This window comes from Amphiura filiformis, chromosome 16 (genome assembly GCF_039555335.1).
Source record: "Amphiura filiformis chromosome 16, Afil_fr2py, whole genome shotgun sequence".
Classification (NCBI taxonomy): domain Eukaryota; kingdom Metazoa; phylum Echinodermata; class Ophiuroidea; order Amphilepidida; family Amphiuridae; genus Amphiura; species Amphiura filiformis.
This window is the reverse complement of record NC_092643.1, coordinates 14,677,267-14,697,816: the sequence shown is the minus strand read 5'-3', so window position 1 is coordinate 14,697,816 and position 20,550 is coordinate 14,677,267. Positions and strand designations below refer to the sequence as shown.

Genomic DNA, 20,550 nt, shown 5'->3' with positions numbered 1-20,550 from the left:
ATCAGGTAGTTCACCAATGCCCCTTATCTGCTGCTGATATCAGGTAGTTTATCAATGCCTCATATCTACTGTTGATATCAGGTAGTTCATCAACACCTCATATCTACTGCTGATATCAGGTAGTTTATCAATGCCTCCTATCTGCTGCTGATATCAGGTAGTTCATCAATGACCCATATCTACTGCTGATAGCAGGTAGTTCATGAATGCCCATATCTACTGCTGATATCAGGTAGTTCATCAATGACCCATATCTACTGCTGATAGCAGGTAGTTCGCCAATGCCCATATCTATTGCTGATTTCAGGTAGTTCGTCAATGTCCCATATCTACTGCTGATAGCAGGTAGTTCACCAATGCCCATATCTTCTGCTGATATCAGGTAGTTCATCAATGACCCATATCTACTGTTGATAGCAGGTAGTTCACCAATGCTCATATCTACTGCTGATATCCGGTAGTTCATCAATGACCCATATCTACTGCTAATAGCAGGTAGTTCACCAATGCCCATATCTACTGCTGATAGCAGGTAGTTCATCATTGACCCTTATCTAATGCTGATATCAGATAGTAAATCAATACCCCATATCTACTGCTGATATCAGGTAGTTCATCAACACCTCATATCTACTGCTGATATCAAGTAGTTTATCAATGCCTCATATCTGCTGCTGATATCAGGTAGTTCATCAATACCCCATATCTACTGCTGATATCAGGTAGTTCATCAATGACCCATATCTACTGCTGATAGCAGGTAGTTCATGAATGCCCATATCTACTGCTGATATCCGGTAGTTCATCAATGACCCATATCTACTGCTGATAGCAGGTAGTTCACCAATGCCCATATCTACTGCTGATAGCAGGTAGTTCATCAATGACCCTTATCTAATGCTGATATCAGATAGTTCACTAATGCCCATATCTACTGCTGATATCCGGTAGTTCATCAATGACCCCTGCATATCTACTGCTGATAGCAGGTAGTTCACCAATGCCCATATCTACTGCTGATAGCAGGTAGTTCATCAATGACCCTTATCTAATGCTGATATCAGATAGTAAATCAATACCCCATATCTACTGCTGATATCAGGTAGTTCATCAACACCCCATATCTACTGCTGATTTCAGGTAGTTCACCAATGCCCATATCTCCTGCTGATATCAGGTAGTTCACCAATGCCCGCATCTTACTGCTGATAGCAGGTAGTTCACCAATGCCCATATCTACTGCTGATAGCAGGTAGTTCATCAATGCCTCATATCTACTGCTGATATCAGGTAGTTCATCAATACGCCATATCTACTGCTGATAGCAGGTAGTTCACCAATGCCTCATATCTGCTGCTGATATCAGGTAGTTCACCAATGCCCACATCTACTGCTGATTTCAGGTAGTTCACCAATGCCCATATCTCCTGCTGATATCAGGTAGTTCACCAATGCCCGCATCTTACTGCTGATAGCAGGTAGTTCACCAATGCCCATATCTACTGCTGATAGCAGGTAGTCCACCAATGTCTATATCTACTGCTAATCAGGTGGTTTTAATAGAAGGTTCAAAGTAAAAACTAGGAGTTATAAAATTCTCAGCATGTATTTTATTTTGTATAAAAACTGGCAAAGCCCAAGGAAATTGATGTGTAGCAGTAAGTGACTGAGATAATAAATATACACAAAATTATATTCACTCAATAACAAACACACAACCAGAATTTTAAATTAACACTGATATGACATGACCAATGCCATCATTTTAATTTGATACATGTATTTGGATACACTGAAAATTACATCATTATGCTCTGATGAGGAGTATTCTGTTCATGTGTCCTGTGAATAATGAATAGCAACAACTGTTATTCTAAACCAAGAAACTTAGGTTACTTTGGTACAAAATATTGTATGTGATAAAATCCTTTCTTTATATAGCCATTGATTGAGCATAGGGTGCACTTTGAGCTGCACTGTGTATCGTTGTGATGACCTCAACCTGACACATAGCATTAAACTATAAACCATCCCTGTCTGTTATATTTACCACAGAGGGCGCTATATTCAATTGTTTACAGGGCGAAATGGTTTTAGTTTATTTGGATTGCCTTGGTCACTAACTATTCGCAGCCAATTGCATAAGACACCCCATATACAGGGATGGCTTACAGCAAATTCCCATTTAAGGAGGCAAACCTCTTCTTTTTTAAATTCACATTATACCCATCCTATTTAATTTTCAGTCATGGTCTGTGACCCCATTCTGAAGAAGTGAAATGAAGTGGTTTATAGTAATCAAGGTTTAGTCGTATATGGAGTTCATGACCATACAAAATGACTCCATACAAGATTTGCAAATTACACTTGAGTAGAGCCAAATGCAGGTACTAAATAACCACAAAATATGCACACGTCTGGGCCCAGAAAAGGGAATTATTGCACACAGTGTTATAATTAGAAATGTTACTTCAGTATTAATTCATGAGTATCCTGACATACTGAGGATAGTTTGGTCGAGCACAACATATGATCATTTTGTTGATTGATAATTCTTATCACGACATGCAGAGGAAGAAATCTGAGACACAAACACAACCAAGATTAATGAATCGCAATTCACTGCAAACATATCATCCAATTCATTCATCAAGTGTATTGGGGCTTGTTGATTACTGGCCGAAAAGAAATATGAAAAATAAAAATCAGAAGAATGAATAAAATGTGTAACAGGTGTAATTGATATGAAATTCACTTATCAAAAAAAATCCCACAAATACATTTGAGAGACTTTGGGCTATTCCGGCTGAAATCCATACACCCCTTACAGAAGATATGACCATAATCCCTCACACAGGGAGTAACCAACCCATTTAGGAGATGGGAGACTCATAACATGGGGGTGTATGGATTTCACACAGAATAGCACATTTAAGATTTAACTACTTGCTAAAATGTGTGCAGCCATGACTAGTAATGGTTTTGTAAGGTACAATATTCACAGATAAATTTTTCACAATTCTTAAAAAGTACCGAATTCCCATACACTTTTTAATACCTCTTTTTCTCTTCAAAATTCAAACTGAATTCTTGAGAACTTGTTTCTTCCAATCCATAAACATGTAAACACTAGATTTGTGGAAAGGAAGAATCCAATGTTTTTTGGCTACACTTTATTAATAATAAAACATTATTTAACATTATATTATTCACAGTGGGTGCTTATTTACGATTTCATTTGGTAATAAAAGTAATGGAACTAACTTAATAAGTATTCTTTATTTGTTCTTCACTTCAATACTTCTTCAATTGCTCTAAATGATCTTTATTATGAGGATTTCTTCCATTTTGTATGCAACAGAAAAGCTCACTACTTTTGATAGGTTCTGTCAAAATGATTCAATCTTTTCAATTGGCAACGAAACATGTGACCCGACCCATTCCAGTGAAATATACCTTTACGTTTATTAAGTTTACTTAGTCTATTTCTTGCCAGGCTGAACAAAAATTACGAAATTACTTGCCAGGCTGACCAATTTTTCTGGAATGGGTCACATCAATCCTCTTACAAGAGCTGGCAGAGAAGAACTGCACTGACCGGCACACACGTCCCATTTATCATGTAAAACCACTGGCTGCAGCAGAATCAAGCGATGTTACAAAGGCATGTTTGGAGAATGAGGTGTCCATGTTTTACGGCTTTCCAAGTTGTGACTCAATCAGCCAATCAGAACCCAACTTGAAAAGATAAGCAGGTGCTGTTCTTCTCTGCAAGCAAGTGTAGAAATGCTACTGAACCAAACATTGTGCAATGTATAATCACTCTTCCACTTTTATCGTCATTACGCAAATCACCTGTATCTAATTTTATATCTGTGAACCATGAAACAATTACATCAATGTCTTCAAAATAGTAATTCAGAAATGATACTTGTGTCCTAATAAACCTCAACATTATTTACAAAAAAAACAGGCAGTTAAATTAAAACGGTTATTAAGTTATCTACTGGTGCCAACAAAAACAATGGTAGGTCAGCCATCTCTCATATATCTTTTTCACATGTCTCTATTACAGACGGCATATTGCAAATAATAAATGTTCTATTTGAAGATTTCAAATGCAAAATGCAATATTAGGAACAAACATTCTGTTTATCAGTGTTCTGATATTTTACACGGGTATGTCTAGAAAATGCCAATCTTGGGGGCTGAAATGTGCCAAATATTGGCTGATACTGAATAATTTTGCCCCATGGCAAGCCACTGTTTAACGTAGCATTGGTCTTGAAGAGCAGAGCCTTCAAATTCTATGTGAAAATCTCTTGACAGTTTCTCATCAGATGAATTTCAAAAGTTTACTCCTTGTGGGCTACATGTAATATTACATTTTGCATCCAAACTCTTCATTTCATACTGAGGGTTTCCTATCACCTGAGGGGGTCAAAGGTCAACGGCGGCCACTCATTTGGTATGCTAGTTTACGTGATTTATTGACGGTCCACTTGTGTCTCTTGTAGTAGAATGCTGCACAGAATGCCATGCTTAGCACCATCAACGCCTGTATGGAGAGAAACAGGAAACATTAGTACAAGTTAAACTGAATGATTGCAGCTTTCCATAGCGTGATTATTTTTTGCGTACACTGCGTGATGTATGCCAGTGCGTGCGACTGTGCGTGAGTAACAAGGAAGTGAATCCAACTATTTCAACACAGTCACTAGCATAGTATCCAAGGTTGTGCGTTTGCGTTGTAGTTTGAAATATGCGATATACGATCACGGTTGGATCAAGTACAGCTGTTGAAAGCTGCATTCATTCAATTGGAATTCCTACTTTAGTTGTGAAATCTAGCTGTTGCTGTTGCTGAAAATATTCCTCAGGGCAGTAGGCAGACGAATTTGGAGAGAATCCGATAATCTGATAATTATATTCTCATACATTTTTTGAGCCTACATACTAAATTTATCGGGGAGAATCTAAAGATTGCCATAACATGCTGTTACCATAATCCAAATTGGTTCTTGCAAGGTGAAACAACATTCTACCCCGGGGTAATGTATGTCAGATCAGATGCCTGACCAAGTCTTGTGTTAATGATGGCTATGTATGACAGCGTTCAAGCTTTGACTTACGTTTGGTGGACAAAGTGTGAAAAAAGTATTTAGGGGTGAAAACAGTCAAAATTCTTGATTACTTATACGTTTTTAGGGGTAAAATGTCACATATTTTCAGATTTTGGCAATTAAAACCCCTTATTTTTCACTGCTTTTGAGAAAAATTCATTTCTTGGTCCAATTTTGGCCGAAAATGGCTGTTTTGGGGTGACAAAAATTTTCACTTCCTAATTTCCTGTGAGTGTATGAACATGAAAACTATCAAATAGTGCCTAATTTTCTATGCTAATTGTGTAACAAGGGTACAATTGTGATATTAAAAGCATTGAATGGGATCCATATATTTCTTTATTTTCGTAGCAGGGGTAGAAACTCAAAGGTTCGGGTGACAATTGATTTGGAAAAAAGTATAATATTTGCCTCATTTTCGATTTGAAAATGCCATATCTCCACAATGGTATGAGCTATAGGGATGTTTTAAGTGTCTTTTTGCTCAGTATTTCAATAGCTAAATGGTGATATAACAAATATGGAAGCTAGATTTACAGAAAAGAAAATAACTACCCCCACCCCTAAGAATCTTGAAGCCGTGAAAAAAGTAATGGATTTTGTTTAAAAAATAAGTCCTTCAAAACTGGGTGTAAGGTTAAACAAAGAACATGTTGCTCTAACCAATACCTTTCTCTAGAGCAGCATGTTTTTTGTTTAGCCCTAAGTATCTCCATTTTGAAGGACTTAAATATGTCTGTACAGTGCTATGGGGAAAATTTTCAAGTGAAAATTATGCATTTTTTTATGTCAGATTCAGTTTCTACACAAAATTAAGTAAGTCCTTCAAAACTGGGTGTAAGGCTAAACAAAGAACATGTTGCTCTAACCAATACCTTTCTCTACAGCAGCATGTTTTTTGTTTTAATAGCCCTAAGTATCTCCATTTTGAAGGACTTATTTTTTTTAACAAAATTTTTCGCTCAAATTTGAGGATTTTGGGCAGAAATATATCTGTACAGTGCTATGGGGAAAATTTTCAAGTGAAAATTATGCATTTTTTATGTCAGATTCAGTTTCTACACAAAATTTCACCCTAGAAAAAGTTCCTTTAAGTATGATATCTTTCACTTTAAGTTTCCTCCATTCTGTCCGCCAAACGGTGTTGTATACCCCTGGGCCAGTGTATGTCACAGATCGGTTGCCTGACTACGTCTTGTGTTCATGGCGACTATGTATACTTTGTTGGGCTTATAATTGGCGGAAATTATTTGTTTTTTGTTACTGCACATGGCAAAAAGTCCTAACTTACGCTCACATAAATTCACATAACTGCGCCTGCAAGTCAAGCATTATGCAAAGAGCAACTAGCATATGTTCTGTGCCCAACTGCGTGCACAATATTCTAATGATTCTAATATCATTCTTTATCACCCTGCAATGTTATGAGTCTTTGCCAAACAAGCCGAACATAGCTTGGTAGTTTTTGAATTACTCTTATTTTTGAACATTTGTTTTTGCTTACCTTGAGACCCATTCTCTTGCGCTGGTCCAGTTCAGGTTCAGCTGCCCATCTCAAGAAAACGCTAACATCTTTGGCCAACTGACTGAAAGTGGCAGGTGTACCTAAAGAAACAAGTGAATGAAAATAAATTTGCCTGGTATCTTAACGCGGCTGTGTACTCTAGATATTGTTTCCTTCGCAAAATTGAGTTTTTTTGATATGTTTGTACTTTGTTATGTTTTTTATAAATACAAGGAATGAAAATCCAGATTTCTAAACTCCAACTGCAATATTTTAAGGATTTTATTTCACTCTTCCACTCGTGTTTGAAATTGAAAAGGAAAGAAAACCTTTGTTGTACCAGCAGGGTACACGCCAATAACAACGCATCGCGCTATGTGATCGCATAATTTGTTAACGCTTGCACAAATACGCTTACGCATACGCTGACGATTATCTGCATGCGCGACGCATCTTATGGAAAAGCACTGATTTCACAAAACCTAGTGGTCAAATGGCTCCGCTTTTAGCTGATAAAATGTGGGTTTTTCAAGTTCTTTCCCCGATTTAAATATCAAGTTATGAATGGATTTCGCTCAAACTTCTCAAGGGGCCGTGGATTTACCCGATGTTCATGTAATGTAAGGTAGAAGAACGAAAACTGTCGCATTCTCCTGTGAGATTCTATGAAAGTGCAAAATGTGACCACTTTAAACTTCAACGGCCATTATTTCAATATTCATTTTCTCGGTAAAATGACGATTTAGGTACACGATAACTCAATAAATACAGCATCTATAGGTAAGCAAATATGATCATCGTAAAAAGCATGATCGACTCAAGAAACGGTTTTCTCATTTTTTTATATTTTGGTCTATTTCCGATTTTAGGCATCATTTTGTGCAAATAGGCGTTTGTTAATTTAAAAAAGTTCAATTATGGTCAATATCTCAAAAATAAGGCCAATATCAAAAAAAATAAAAAAACATTTTTGGAATGGAGCCTCAAGATTGAGCTAAAAACAAAATAAAATATTTTGGAAAGAGTGTTTTTTGTTATGATGTACCTAACAAATATTGCCAAAACTCACTTTTTTGTGATTTTCTTCATAATTGTTGTTTTTACCCCAAATCTGTATTTATATTAAGATTTATTGATGCCTTGCCTTCATAAAAATGTATACTTTTATATGTCTTGCGCGAATAATTACAAAGTTATTGCACTTTTACTACATGCATGTCTGAGAGTACACAGCTGCCTTAACACACAAGAAAGAAACAAAGGGTCAGAACAAAGGACAAACCTAGAAAAGAGATAAAGAGAATAAGATTGAAAATATAGATTTTTTCCACAAAACTCCAAAAAATGTAGGTCTTTTGGGGGAAAAATGTATATATTCATCCCAGCTTTCATCCCATTTCCAAAAAAATCAAAATTATTTGATATCAGAAGGACAATCCTCGTATTCAAAATGCAATTCGCTATATCTGATGTGCTCACCTAGGTTTCATTATCATTGAGGTATAGGACTTTTTATTTTTTCGGAGAAGAGCAGGTAAGGCAACTACTTGATTATATTTCTACATGTTCATACTACATACTCTGAAAATTTTAGAAAATTCAAGACAAGTCCGTTTTTTAAATTACATTTTGTTCCTAAAATGGGGTTATAGCACCCTCAACGGGCTCTCTCTTCATAGGGCTACATGTAAAGACCAGTTATAGACAAATGGCCCTAAAATAAAACGGGACTCGTTCATTTTTCCTCAAATTTTGCATATGATGTAGATTTAACATCTGGAATGTAATGCAAGTGGTGTCGTTGCTGCTCTTCTAAATTCATTTATAAAATGTCCGCACCAGACCAAGGTGTGCTCTCAGATCCAAAAAAATATGTGAAAATGTTGCTATCCAAGCCCTTAAAAGAAAACAAAGTCAGGGTTTCAAGCCAGACCATTTGTCTGTCTTAGTCAGAAAACTTTGATTTGAAAATGTCTGGAAGTGAGATATGGACGAAAGATGGACAAAGAAACAGGGTTTTGGGTTATTCCTTCATGTAATTTTCATGAAATAATTACATGAAGGATCTAGTCGATTGACTGGGGGTTTGCTACTTACCATCTTCATATTCTATGATCTCATTGTATAGAGCAGGTGCCATGCCTATAGCCTGTCCTGGGAAGTATGGGTTGTAGTAGAGTCCCTCACGGATCTCAATGCCGGCTGGAGGGTCGCAGTAACCAGTCAGTAGTGAAAAGATGTAGTTCTCTCCACCATGGCGGGCTAATGCTATGTAGCTCAAGTCGGGAGGTAGTGCTCCTGTTGTGCACAGAGAATGTTAATTAGTACATCAATTAGCACATCAAGTTAATCTGTGGCTCAACCTGAAGATGTTTAGATATCTAGAGGGTCAAATATAGATTTAATGAAAAATGTCTGCTATCACGACTTACTCAAGCCCTGTTTTTTTATTTTGTTTTTACAACAAAGGTATCAACAGCATGAAACTATCATCTTGTAGAGACTGTTGACAGGTTTATGCCCAGATAGCTATTTACCTCCTTGCTTTTTAGAGTGCACACCAGCAAATACAAGTCTCCTACAGTCTGTCCACTTAGAAGTACAAACCAAATCTGTGGCATCGGGGTCAATGCTTTATGCGTCACACGCGGCTGATGCGACGCCAGAAAGAGCGTGGTGCACAAATCGCGCAGCAGTTGGCGCGCCAAAGAAGCATTGCACTGAAATAATTATTCTCATACCTCCAGTTTCCGAGGTCTATTTACTTTGTACTTCTATGTGGGCAGACTATACACCCTGGGCCTCAAGGAAGAACAGATGATTAATTGTGTTTTCAACTGATTGAGTGTCCCAGGTTAATGAGAAGAAATAAAACAAACAAACAAACACCCTGGGAGGAAAAAATCAGCGTTTCAAACGAGGAAACGTGCAATATGACTTAATTTAATACATTAGAAAAGGCTTACCCCAACTTTTAGGCCCTGCTTCATATTTAATCCTCATTTAGGCCTGGGAAATAAATTGTCTGTGAAAAATGAGCAGGATCTGACTTTTTATGATGATTTGGCTAAATTTTCAAAATGTGTTACATTTCAGAAACACCAAGCTATTTGTGAGGTGGCGTAAGCTATATAGGCTATAGTGTGATCTAGTCGGCATTTTTCTGGAAAAAAATGCCAGACTCCGTAAAGTCTGTATATAATTTATACAATGGATGTCTTCATCTGACCTTCGACTTGCAGAAAGTGTAAGTTTTGAAGAACTGAGTCGCTCTGGAGTGAAGAAAATGATGTTTTCCCGGACCCTGTTTGTACACAAAGTCAATGGGGGCTATTTACTGGTGTGCACCCTGAAGCTGCGATTACGTAGTATGCTACATGCATTAATTACCTTGATTTGCCGCTCTTGCAGCCTCATCATTCTCATATGGTGATGGGAAGTAATCCGACAGCTTGCCTGGCCTTTCAAACATGTTACCTTCCTCATCAGGGCCATCTTGAATCATGTACTGTGTATCAAACAAAATCATTACACAACTTTAGGCAGGTGATGAGAGAGATTTACATCGTGGAATCCTGATTATCACACAATTTTGAATTTTCATTAACACAACAGAAAGGGCACATTCTTCATGCATTGCCTTTTATTGTCAGACATTTTTTAACCACATTCAGACATACCTTTACAGATATATTCAAAAAATCAATTTTTTTCACTTAAAATCAAAATTCTTCATAAATTCATCTTAAATTGATTATCAAACAACAAGTATCCAGTAATATCCAAGTATCCAACAAAATTGACAAATGTCCCTAATGGACGAAGCACTATTTAATACTTGTAGGGATTTTCAAAACCTGAAGGTTAAAAAAAAACAAATTGACCGACACAGCCAACCTTCCCATTTTTCCCACTTGAAGGCAACACGCCAATTTAATTTTTTTTTTGTTGCCTAAGTGGAGACTGTAGTTGGTAGGGTTATCATGATCATCAATCAAGATTCAAAAAGTTACGAATGATATATATTATAAGAAAAATCGAATTCATGCACAAAATTATAAATATATAATATATATCACAGCAGCTGGTGCCACTGCCCGATAGGCCTTTTCAGCAAGACTTTCACGAAAAAAAAAATGATCATGTACATTTTTTTTACATGCACAACCATCAAAACATATTCAACCAATCAGTTAGTGGCGATATGAGCCTGTATTGGACTAAAAGACCCAGCGCGATACATAATTAATGTGAACAATCATACCACCCCATGCATGTGCTATCGCCAGCGTAGGGGCGTTTTTGTCAACTGCACACAACATTTTTCTAAACTAATTTCCAAAGATGTCCAGTCAGCTGCTGAAAAGGTTTATGCAATGCACGGTGTTATGGTATGATACCTTGGTATAGACTATGTAGAGCCTCGATGATCATGCCTAATAAGGCAACTAACTACAGTGGAAACTCGTTAATACGAGATCGCTGGGGCCAGCATGTTTAGCTCGTATTAAGCGGAGTTCGTTTTAAAAGTCAGGTGCCAAAAATGTGTCGGAAGATTGCATAGATTGCATGTGTTTAAGCCTGCAGAAGTCCGCACAGTGAGACTGTACGAGCGAAACTTCATACTAGATTTGCAGCTGCCGAGCAATGTCACAGTTCCAAATCCCCTCGATCGTTATTATAGGCTAATATTCCTTCTTGATTTTCGGTAAGAGGCATTATTCTCATAGGGTTTTCTGATGAAATTTAGATGATTTCTCAAGCTGATTATCGTTAACAAAATAATAAACAATTAATATACGGCAGTGTCGGAATTTCCCCCACTTTCACCATGTGTGTAAACAACATGAAAGGTTTCCCACTTTGCGATCCAGGGGCGGACTTCGAGTTTGTGATTGGCTAGTCGATATGTCGTCAGCAATATTGACCTTATATGGCAAATTTCGTCATGACACAATTTTATAAAAGCTAAAAATAGGAAAGGGAATCCTCGTTGTTATGATGGTTGCTAAGGTTTTGACATGAGCTCATTCAGAATAGCCCGACCCGCTAAAGTACTGTATGGGATTTTTTTGGGATTTGACGACAAGTTTTTCTTCATTATTTTACGAATAAAAATCAATTAACTATTTGCTGTAATGCTGATAAAAACTGATTAATGATATTAAATTTAGTATTTAGCTAATTTGCTTCTTTTGAAATCTTTAATTATTTTTATTTTATCTAATCTCGGAAAGACTGTGGTGCGAGTGTACTCGGAGATCCTTTTGCCCTGGCCTGGTTCTCCTTGCACTGATTTGTACGTACAAAAGTGCAGTTGCATTCGAAGTCATGCTTTGAGTTTACGTCACTTTTCGAGCGAATATTTTGTCAACTCCTGACATGATTTACATCATAAATCCACCTTGAGAAATTAGCTCGTTTTATTCGTAGTAAAAACAATAGAAAACAAAAGCTTCGACTCACAGTAAGTGCTCAGATTATGCGGATTTCAGTATTATTTACCTCAGATTAAACAAGTTTCTTTTGTACAGTAAATAATAGGGGAAAATCTGGACCACGTGTGACTGTTCAGTAGTAAGCAGTTTCTCGATTAAGCGATCTCAGATAACGAAGTTTCCACTGTACAATGTTGAAAGCTATATCAGTGGCAGTACAATGTTGAAAGCTATAGATGAGTTGACTTCTGACGTCTTTGTCTGGCAGTATGCGCACGCATCACCACAATTTCCATTGTTTTTGCCTGGCATGTTTTTTGCCTGGCATTATTTACGCGCATCATATTTTGTTCAGGGCCCGTGCTTACATCCCCGCCACATCACAATATAGGTTATTGAACAGTGTAGTGGTTATATGCAGTTTGCTCAAGCATATCCATATACCAGTCCCTTGCCTTTGTTGATAAACATCGAGGTCAACTCATCTATATCAGTGACAGCACAAGGGTTTCAATAAGTAACTATCAATATAACAGTTTTTATGCTGTGGTTTTATTTACCTCTAGAGCTATTTGCTTAGCTTCATCTTCTGAATGAGAAACATTGACTAAATTACGGAAGGCTAGATATTTCATGCTGTGGCATGCTGAACACACTTCTTTGTATACTTGGTATCCTCTCCGTACGCTGCAAGAAAACAAAATAAGAATGGTATTACAAGCCCAGTAAATTCTTGAAAAAAAGTCATTGCCCCTGATTGGTCAATTACATGATATCTTCATTTTAATCACCAATCAGAATGGAGCTTTGCAAATAATTCACCCCCATTTTTTTGCGTGGTGAAATTATTCTAACAATGTTGCTGATTGGTCTAATTGATAATGAAAACTTCTTTTTGGCCAATTGGCAAGTAGTTCTCATGGGGTTAAAATTGTTGCATGTCATTTTCATTTCAAAGCTTACCTTGCATGGTCCAATGATGCAAACACTCCACTATGAGACCAGGGAAATACAGGGGGATGGAGCTCTAACTCCCCTGCATTAACTGATAAATGAAGAGCTGTGCCAAGGCCGACACCCCCTGCTACAACAACTCCTAGTGTGCCAAGTGCCTGGAAGGAAAAGAATCAATTTTAGATAAGTTACAAAAAAAAAAAAAATGGAATCAAATATAATGTGGGGAAACTGAAATTGAGAGTCCCTATCGGAAAATCAGCTGGACACACAGTTTTTAGATGCTCTCTGGTGCAATTCTTAGACCAATTTTTTTGTTAATATTGTAATTATTGTTACAATATGAAGCTTGATTTTTTAATATTAAAAAAAAATTTCATCATATTTTATTTTACTTTTTTCTGGAATGATAAAATGACATTTGACAATAGAAGGATTTGGAAATTTATACAATTTTTAGATGCTCTCTGGTGCAATTCTTAGACCAATTTTTTTGTTAATATTGTTACAATATGAAGCTTGATTTTTTTAATATTAAAAAAAAATTTCATCATATTTTATTTTACTTTTTTCTGGAATGATAAAATGACATTTGACAATAGAAGGATTTGGAAATTTATACAAAGAGCTGTGTAATGGAGTGACAGGCTCTAACTTGTTAGGCCAAAAAACCAACAAGTTTGTTTCCTGTAGCGCACACATTTTGTTTTTTGACGGCTTATGTGCGCATTCAAATTTTTTTTTCACTTACAAAGAAAAAATCCCTGGAAAATCGCAAAAAAAAAAAAAAAATCACTACCGTACTGGAGTAAACATTTACACATTACACAACAAATAAACAATATAAATATTCTTGAATATATGAAGAAATATCAATTTTTTTTTGTGTCAAAGAAACCCACTGTAAATTCCCATTCCAATTTGCAGCGAAAAGGGTATTTTTTTTTCATTTCAAGACATGGATTAAAAAACAAAACGCATTTCGATTTGACTTTTTGGACCTGCTACAGGAAACAAACATGTTTTTTTTTTGGCCTTAGAGTCCTTGTTTTGTTTGATGTAAATTATCTTCATTTATTACGTTTTCTAGTTTGCAAAAAAAAGAGGTTCAAGTAAACTAGTAAAGCTTAAGGGCTCGGATAGCGACCTTTTTACCTATTTTTTTGTAGGATCTGAGAGCACATATTGAATTGCATTTTGAATACGAGGAATGTCCTTCTGATATCAAATCATTTAAGATTTTTTGAAATTTGCGATATAATACAAATTTTATGGCAAATGATTCAATATTGATATTTTTGAAATTTAACAGTCCTTGAAGTAAAATGTATAATTCTAATGACATGTACTTAAAGTGTATGTAGCTGGGATGAAAAGCCGTCCATCATATGAAAATTTTGACCTTTTGTATTGAAGATAGAGTCTTTTTGGGAAAAAAAAATTATTTCTTAATATGAAAGGTCAAAAGTTTCAATTGATGGTCAGCTTTTCATCCCAGCTACATACACTTAAGTATACATATCATTAGATTTACAAAGTTTACTTCGAGGACTATATCAAAAATATCAAATTTTTAAAATAATTTGCCATAAAATTGGTAAATATCGCGACTTATATTGTCGCGACAAAATTATTTGATATCAGAAGGACGTTCTTAGTATTCAGAAATAATCAGAATGCAATTTGACATGTCTGATGTGCTCTCAGGTCCCACAAAAAATACTGTGCAAACGTTGCTAGCCTTTTTGTTTGTGTAATGGTTAAACAGTTTACTTTACACTTCCTTGTGGCTAAGGTTTGCATGAAAAAAGAACATGTGCACACATAAACATTGAACAATGAACATGTACTTACCACTTTTTTGCCTGTTGATGCCCCTGTAAACAGGGTGGCCTGTGAAAGAAAATAAACAATTATAAGATAAGTGAATGTATAATACAATAATTATATACGGTACACAATGTACGCCCAAAGACTTGTGACTCAATCAATCTATATATAATATTCATTTCTCACAGAAAACTTTTGATTGATAATTAAAGCCATTTTAACATAAATTTTAGAATACAAATTATTTCTTTTCCACAAAATGTTAGTTTTCACTGGTAGATTAGCCCGGTTAAATTTTGACCCGAACTCCGAACATATGTTCAAAGCAAAAACAAAGAAAATCACTATAATAATTTGTCTGCAATGGGTAATTCCATGCCAAATCCAATTTGCTAACAAACAATCTTGGCAAGTAAGTTTGCTGAAAATCATTTCTAGCATACCTCTATGGAAATAATGAGCCAGGGCTCAAAAAAATGTTTATTTCCCGGGAAGAAAGCTAAATTTCCCACACTTTATAGCATGTTTTTATATATGCAAAAAAGATACAATGTCCCTCCAAATACCAGAATTTCCCTCCAAACACCAACATTTCCTGGGAATAAGCTTCCCGAATTCCCCACTTTTTCGAGCCATGTAATGAACACCCACACTTTTTCCTGCTCGTCTAGTTCCAAAAGGGAAGTTGTGCAGTACCGTTTCACAAAGAAGAAGAACATTTTACTAGATGTCATGATTGACTGAAGTAGTGATACAGGGTGTGAAAAAATACAAAAGCACATTTTTTTTTGCGTTTGCATTTTTAAACATATTTTCTTCAGAGTATAATCCCACATTTATTTTAACTGCATTTGGATTCCTGTGGTAAAAAGCTTTCCAAAAATGTACACTTTGGACTATCTTAGGGTGTTTTTTCTCAACATACAATTTAAGGCCAAAATGCACGTTGTGACTGAAAATCTTGGCATTTTATGTAAATTCATAGCATAGAAATCTTGTGCTTCTTGTGACTTGCGGTTCTCAATCTCAGTGAGCACTTGTAAACATGATTAAACATTTGCAATTAATGACCAAATATTATTATGATTATGAATGAGACACATAGCCTATATGATTGTGAAAAATGTGCAACTTTTGAGAGCAAAAAATGTGTGGTGCCAGTTTTTGAACATTCACGATTAAAATAATAAATTACCCAATTTGGGTGTGCTTTTTCTCCCCATTAGGCTATTGAAACTTGATGTTGATTTTAGCGTCCCATTTTTTTTCAGCTCATAATGAGGCAACTATTTCATTACCGGTATTCATTATTTTCAAGGTTTCATTATCAGCGGCCTTTTACCAATGCTTATGCGCTTTTGTTCATTCTAATTGGGTATCGCCAGTCGCAATATAATGTCACAAACACACATAAACGTTTTAAAACAAACTAAATGTATTCTGAAGTATACCATGCCAGTCTTCTTCACTCCAATTTGTACTAACCTCTCCGTGATAGGCCTACATTTGAGGACAGGGGAATTGGGGGGATTGACTCATTAAATACAAAAATAACAATTATGCAGAACATTATGAAATAAATTTTTGGCACCAATTTGTCAAAACTAGGTCTTTCCTAGTTAAATATTTACAACATCAACAATCTGGTAAAAACATTTTGGTAAGGTTGATTTGTCTTCTAGCCTACCTGGTATCCCAAAGGTATAATTGAAATAATTGGATAGAGCAAGGGTCAAAAACCTGTATTATTTTTAATGCGAAAATATTTCGATGGATTCATCAAGGCTTCTATAGTTTTTGAAGGGTTCAAATACAAAAAAAGGGGTTTAAAAATTTTGCAGAACAAATTTTCTTTCTGGTTTATTTTTAGTAGTTAGTAATTTGCAAAATAATGAATTATTTTCAGATTTTACATCCCAAACGCGGCACAAAATTCATAACGTGGGCGGTGGACGCTAAACTCAGAATCAAGTTTCAGGTGCCTTAAGTTTGATTTTGAAATATTTAGATTTTTTTTTTATTAACTAATATTCAATTCTTGCAATTTTTTGCGACTGTCTAGATTTTCTATTACTTTTTTGTTAACAACATGGACTTCTGTGACAGTGTTCATGTGTTGCAGAATGCAGATCATTATCATATTTTAGCAAAAACTTGATTAACTTCAGGTACGGTACTTGCAAAATGGTTATTTCAGAAAAATCTTAATAAAAATTTGAGATCGAACTACGTCGTATAATATAAATTTAAAATTGGCTGCGTGATTATACCAAAAAAAAGCGCCAATTTTAGGAAGAAAATCCTCTAGCATGCCAGTCACCAAATAGTTGGGGATATGAGTTCTTCATCACCTGCTGACAACTTCAGTAGGTTCTATATTACAAGGGCCTAGAAAAAAAAACCCGGCACACACAGCACTATCGAGACAAGACTATCAATCATGCTATACTATTTCAATCATGCAGAATTCTGTAACATGTAACTAATTTTTGGTTAGTACCGGCATTTGTTCTTAACGTTATTTCACCTTAAAACCAAGAACATGACTTTAAAAGTTATGTCATACATAACGGCTACTTCTAGCTTTAACAATTTTACACTCTTATAGAAATCAATTGTACCTTTCGGCCAATTCGGCATGAATTACTTCTGAGGAGAAGTCCTTGTGCTTTCCGTAACACGGCTGCCATTTTCTTGTGGATGTGATAACCTCATCTCTTTTTATAATCTCCACAGTACCAGGTCATATTCAATTGCACACGGTTTTCTTGCCGCTATGATCGCGACTATTTTGTAATTCGGGTAGTGTTGCCATCTCGTTTTGTAAGACTACTGTTGCCTATTCCGGTACAATGTTTTAAGTTGAGGTCAAATAAAAAAAAAAAATTGTGCAATTTTTTTTCCTCGTTTTGCACGAGATTTTTGTCAGTCAAAATAAATCTACTTTTTTTCCAAAAACATCTGATTACATGCATATAACAATTTCCATCAAATTCGTCCCCAAACGGCTGATTTTCAAAAAAATTTCAACTTTAATAAAAACAGAAAATCAAAGTCGGTCGGCGGGCCCGTATTAAAAGCTATTAAACAGGGTTTTTTTGCTGGACCATGAATGTATGCCTAAATAGTAGTAGGCCTATAGGCTCCTAAGATACGGACGGTCTATGTTACTTTACTCACCTCACTTTTGGCCGTGCGCGAGACCAGTAGGCCTATGTGCGCACGGGATGGGGGCATGGCCCTTTTGTCAGTCAGTCGGAGGAAATTCACCTAGTCAGAGAAAAATTAGGATTTACCTATTACAGCAAGCCAGAATGCAGGCCCGTACGCAGGGGAGGGGGTGTGGGGTGCGGGGGTGCACCCCCCCCCCAAATTTGGAAAATACAAAAAGTCCCAAAAATTCAGAATTTGCAAGCGTAGCGAGCAAAAAAATCAGACTTTTTACGCTTTTTTGGACAAAAAAGGTCCAAATTGTGGGAAGAAAGTTCACTTTTCACAAAATCTCCCCCCTTGGAAAAAAAGTCCACTTTTTCAAAATCAACACCCCCAAATGAAATCCTGCGTACGGGGCCTGGCGAAGTGTGCCAAACGTAACTGTCGGGGAATCAAGCGGACCCACTACGACATTTTTTGTAGGCCTACAGTTGGGGGAATCGACTGGGAGGGGGCATTTGCCTCCCAAATATTTTTCTTGCCCCCCCCCTCCAGTTTGCCCCTCCCACTTTTGAGGCAAAAAACCCAAAAATCACACAAGTTCCACTTTTTGCTGCAACTGTCATGACTGTGCAAGCTTGTACACGCGCAAAGAAACCCGGCAGGGCAAAGAAATCATCCAACAAAGTTCTGTCGCTCACCCCCCAGACAAACGAGAACCTAGACCAATAACTTTGGTTCGCGTAGTGAAACCGACACTGCTTAGCAACGACTTTGACAAGGACGCATACCTGGGCGCAAGCAAGCAGATATTTTCGCGTCTACGGAACATGTTGCATTTGACGCTGGCGATAACTGCGCAGTAACCACGCAAACGAGCGAGTCAGAATGTACGCGATATATCTCCGCGCCTAGTAACCCCGTCAATCCGTCAATATCACCTTGGATACGGGGCTTCACCTCCCGCTGTGGTAAGGGATGGGGAGTCATAGGTCTAGGTGGTATGTCTATGGCTCACCCCCCACCATGCACCATGACCTGTCTGAGATCGTGATTTATATTTTGTGACTGGTCCCTTGTTTAAATCTCAATGAGCAAATGCATGCGGAAGAGACTAGCTTATGTCAAAACAGTATGCGTCGAGTTGTGGTGCACAAGAAAGTGAGAGGTGGTTGATGATTAGAAGACCCCCAAAACCGGTAAGATTTGTGCTCTTTTGATTTTAAGTAAATGGTGATGTTCTCCTTAACATGTTGTGGACTGCTGTTGTTATAATTTTATTTCATGAAGTGCATTTTTAATACTACATCGGTTTCATAGCAAGAGTTGTTTTGTCATTTTGTCCTGCAACATTTTTACATTGCAACAATCAATCAATCAATGCAATGATCATTTCAGATACCGCACCGGTACTCGCTTTGCATTTAAAAACTGATACTGATACACTATAAAAAAAAGTGGGAATTCCAATTGAATGAACGCAGCTTTCAATAGCGTGACGAACATTTGCGTACACTGTGCGATGTACGCCAGTGGCGTGTGCGACTGTGCGTGAGTAGCGCGTAAGTGAATCCTATACACGGAACATCATACTAATTTACATTCCCAATGGACTACCACAACATGCCACCTTCAATGTACAGCTGTAATTTTCTCCCAAATATCTTTCACTTACCATTTCTTGTTTTGTCCAAACTTGACCACCACATGGTGAAAGATTGATAGAACCCATTTTCAACATTTATGTTCCTTCAAAAATGATAATTCCATGTCAATATTCCCACCAGCAGCTTCCTAAATCTCCAACTTTCATGAATTGATCAGAGATGTTATCATAGCATGCTCTGACCTCTATGACAATGTGCTTGACCAAGCCTCCCAATTGCCATGTCAACTCCCAACCACACTCATTGGGAGATGCCTTCTTCCCAAATGCAGGATAGAATGTTTTTTTCCATCTCATTCCTTGCACTGGCTGACCTATTCTTCAATACCATCTAGTGCAGAGATAAGAACTATGCCGCAATAATGATGATAATATGCACACATGTTCCAGATAATGATGCAATATTGCACACATCATTGCACATGCATGGCATGCTATGTCTTGAAATACCCTCCACTCAAGCATGCAAGCATTAACCAATGAGGAGTTAAGGAATTTAACCTGGACACTGGACTGAACGGACGTGCTCTCTCATCGCTCCGATTTTACACTGATTTTGCATTGAAAGTTTGCTTTACGGAGGCACTTATATTGTTCCCAGTCGCAACCAATTAATTTATTGTATGTTTAGCACTGGATGTAGCATCTCTTTTTTAATTTACGTGTCTCCAAGCATCTATCGTTGAGCTATTTTGTTCCCGTTACAAGCTGAGAATTGAGCTGCCGAGTCTTCCGAATTTTGCACTAGTGGAAAAAAAAACTTTCCCGCCGTTCATCGATTTTCAGCCTACGCACCCGGCCATCTTGAATGCCTATTTTGTCATCGGATAAGTATTGTTGAAGGGTCCCAACGCTTCAAGTTCTTCGTTAATCACGCAAGTT

At 36.9% G+C, this 20,550-nt stretch overlaps 1 protein-coding gene and 1 pseudogene across 1 annotated transcript; one reads left to right on the top strand and one right to left on the bottom strand.

Moving 5' to 3' along the window:
* Positions 1-1,724: 1,724 nt before the first annotated feature.
* On the bottom strand, positions 1,725-17,618 carry LOC140135611 (cytochrome c1, heme protein, mitochondrial-like). Its single transcript, XM_072157159.1, has 8 exons — positions 17,471-17,618; positions 14,874-14,912; positions 13,029-13,177; positions 12,626-12,752; positions 10,018-10,135; positions 8,725-8,925; positions 6,628-6,728; positions 1,725-4,558 (listed from the first exon to the last, which is right to left on the bottom strand). Exons 1-8 carry the CDS (start codon positions 17,537-17,539, stop codon positions 4,448-4,450), a joined length of 915 nt encoding a protein of 304 aa, XP_072013260.1. The 5' UTR covers positions 17,540-17,618; the 3' UTR covers positions 1,725-4,447.
* Positions 17,619-19,105: 1,487 nt separating this feature from the next.
* The window catches only part of LOC140135610 (scavenger receptor cysteine-rich domain-containing protein DMBT1-like), a 35,813-nt pseudogene continuing 34,368 nt past the window's right edge, over positions 19,106-20,550 (top strand).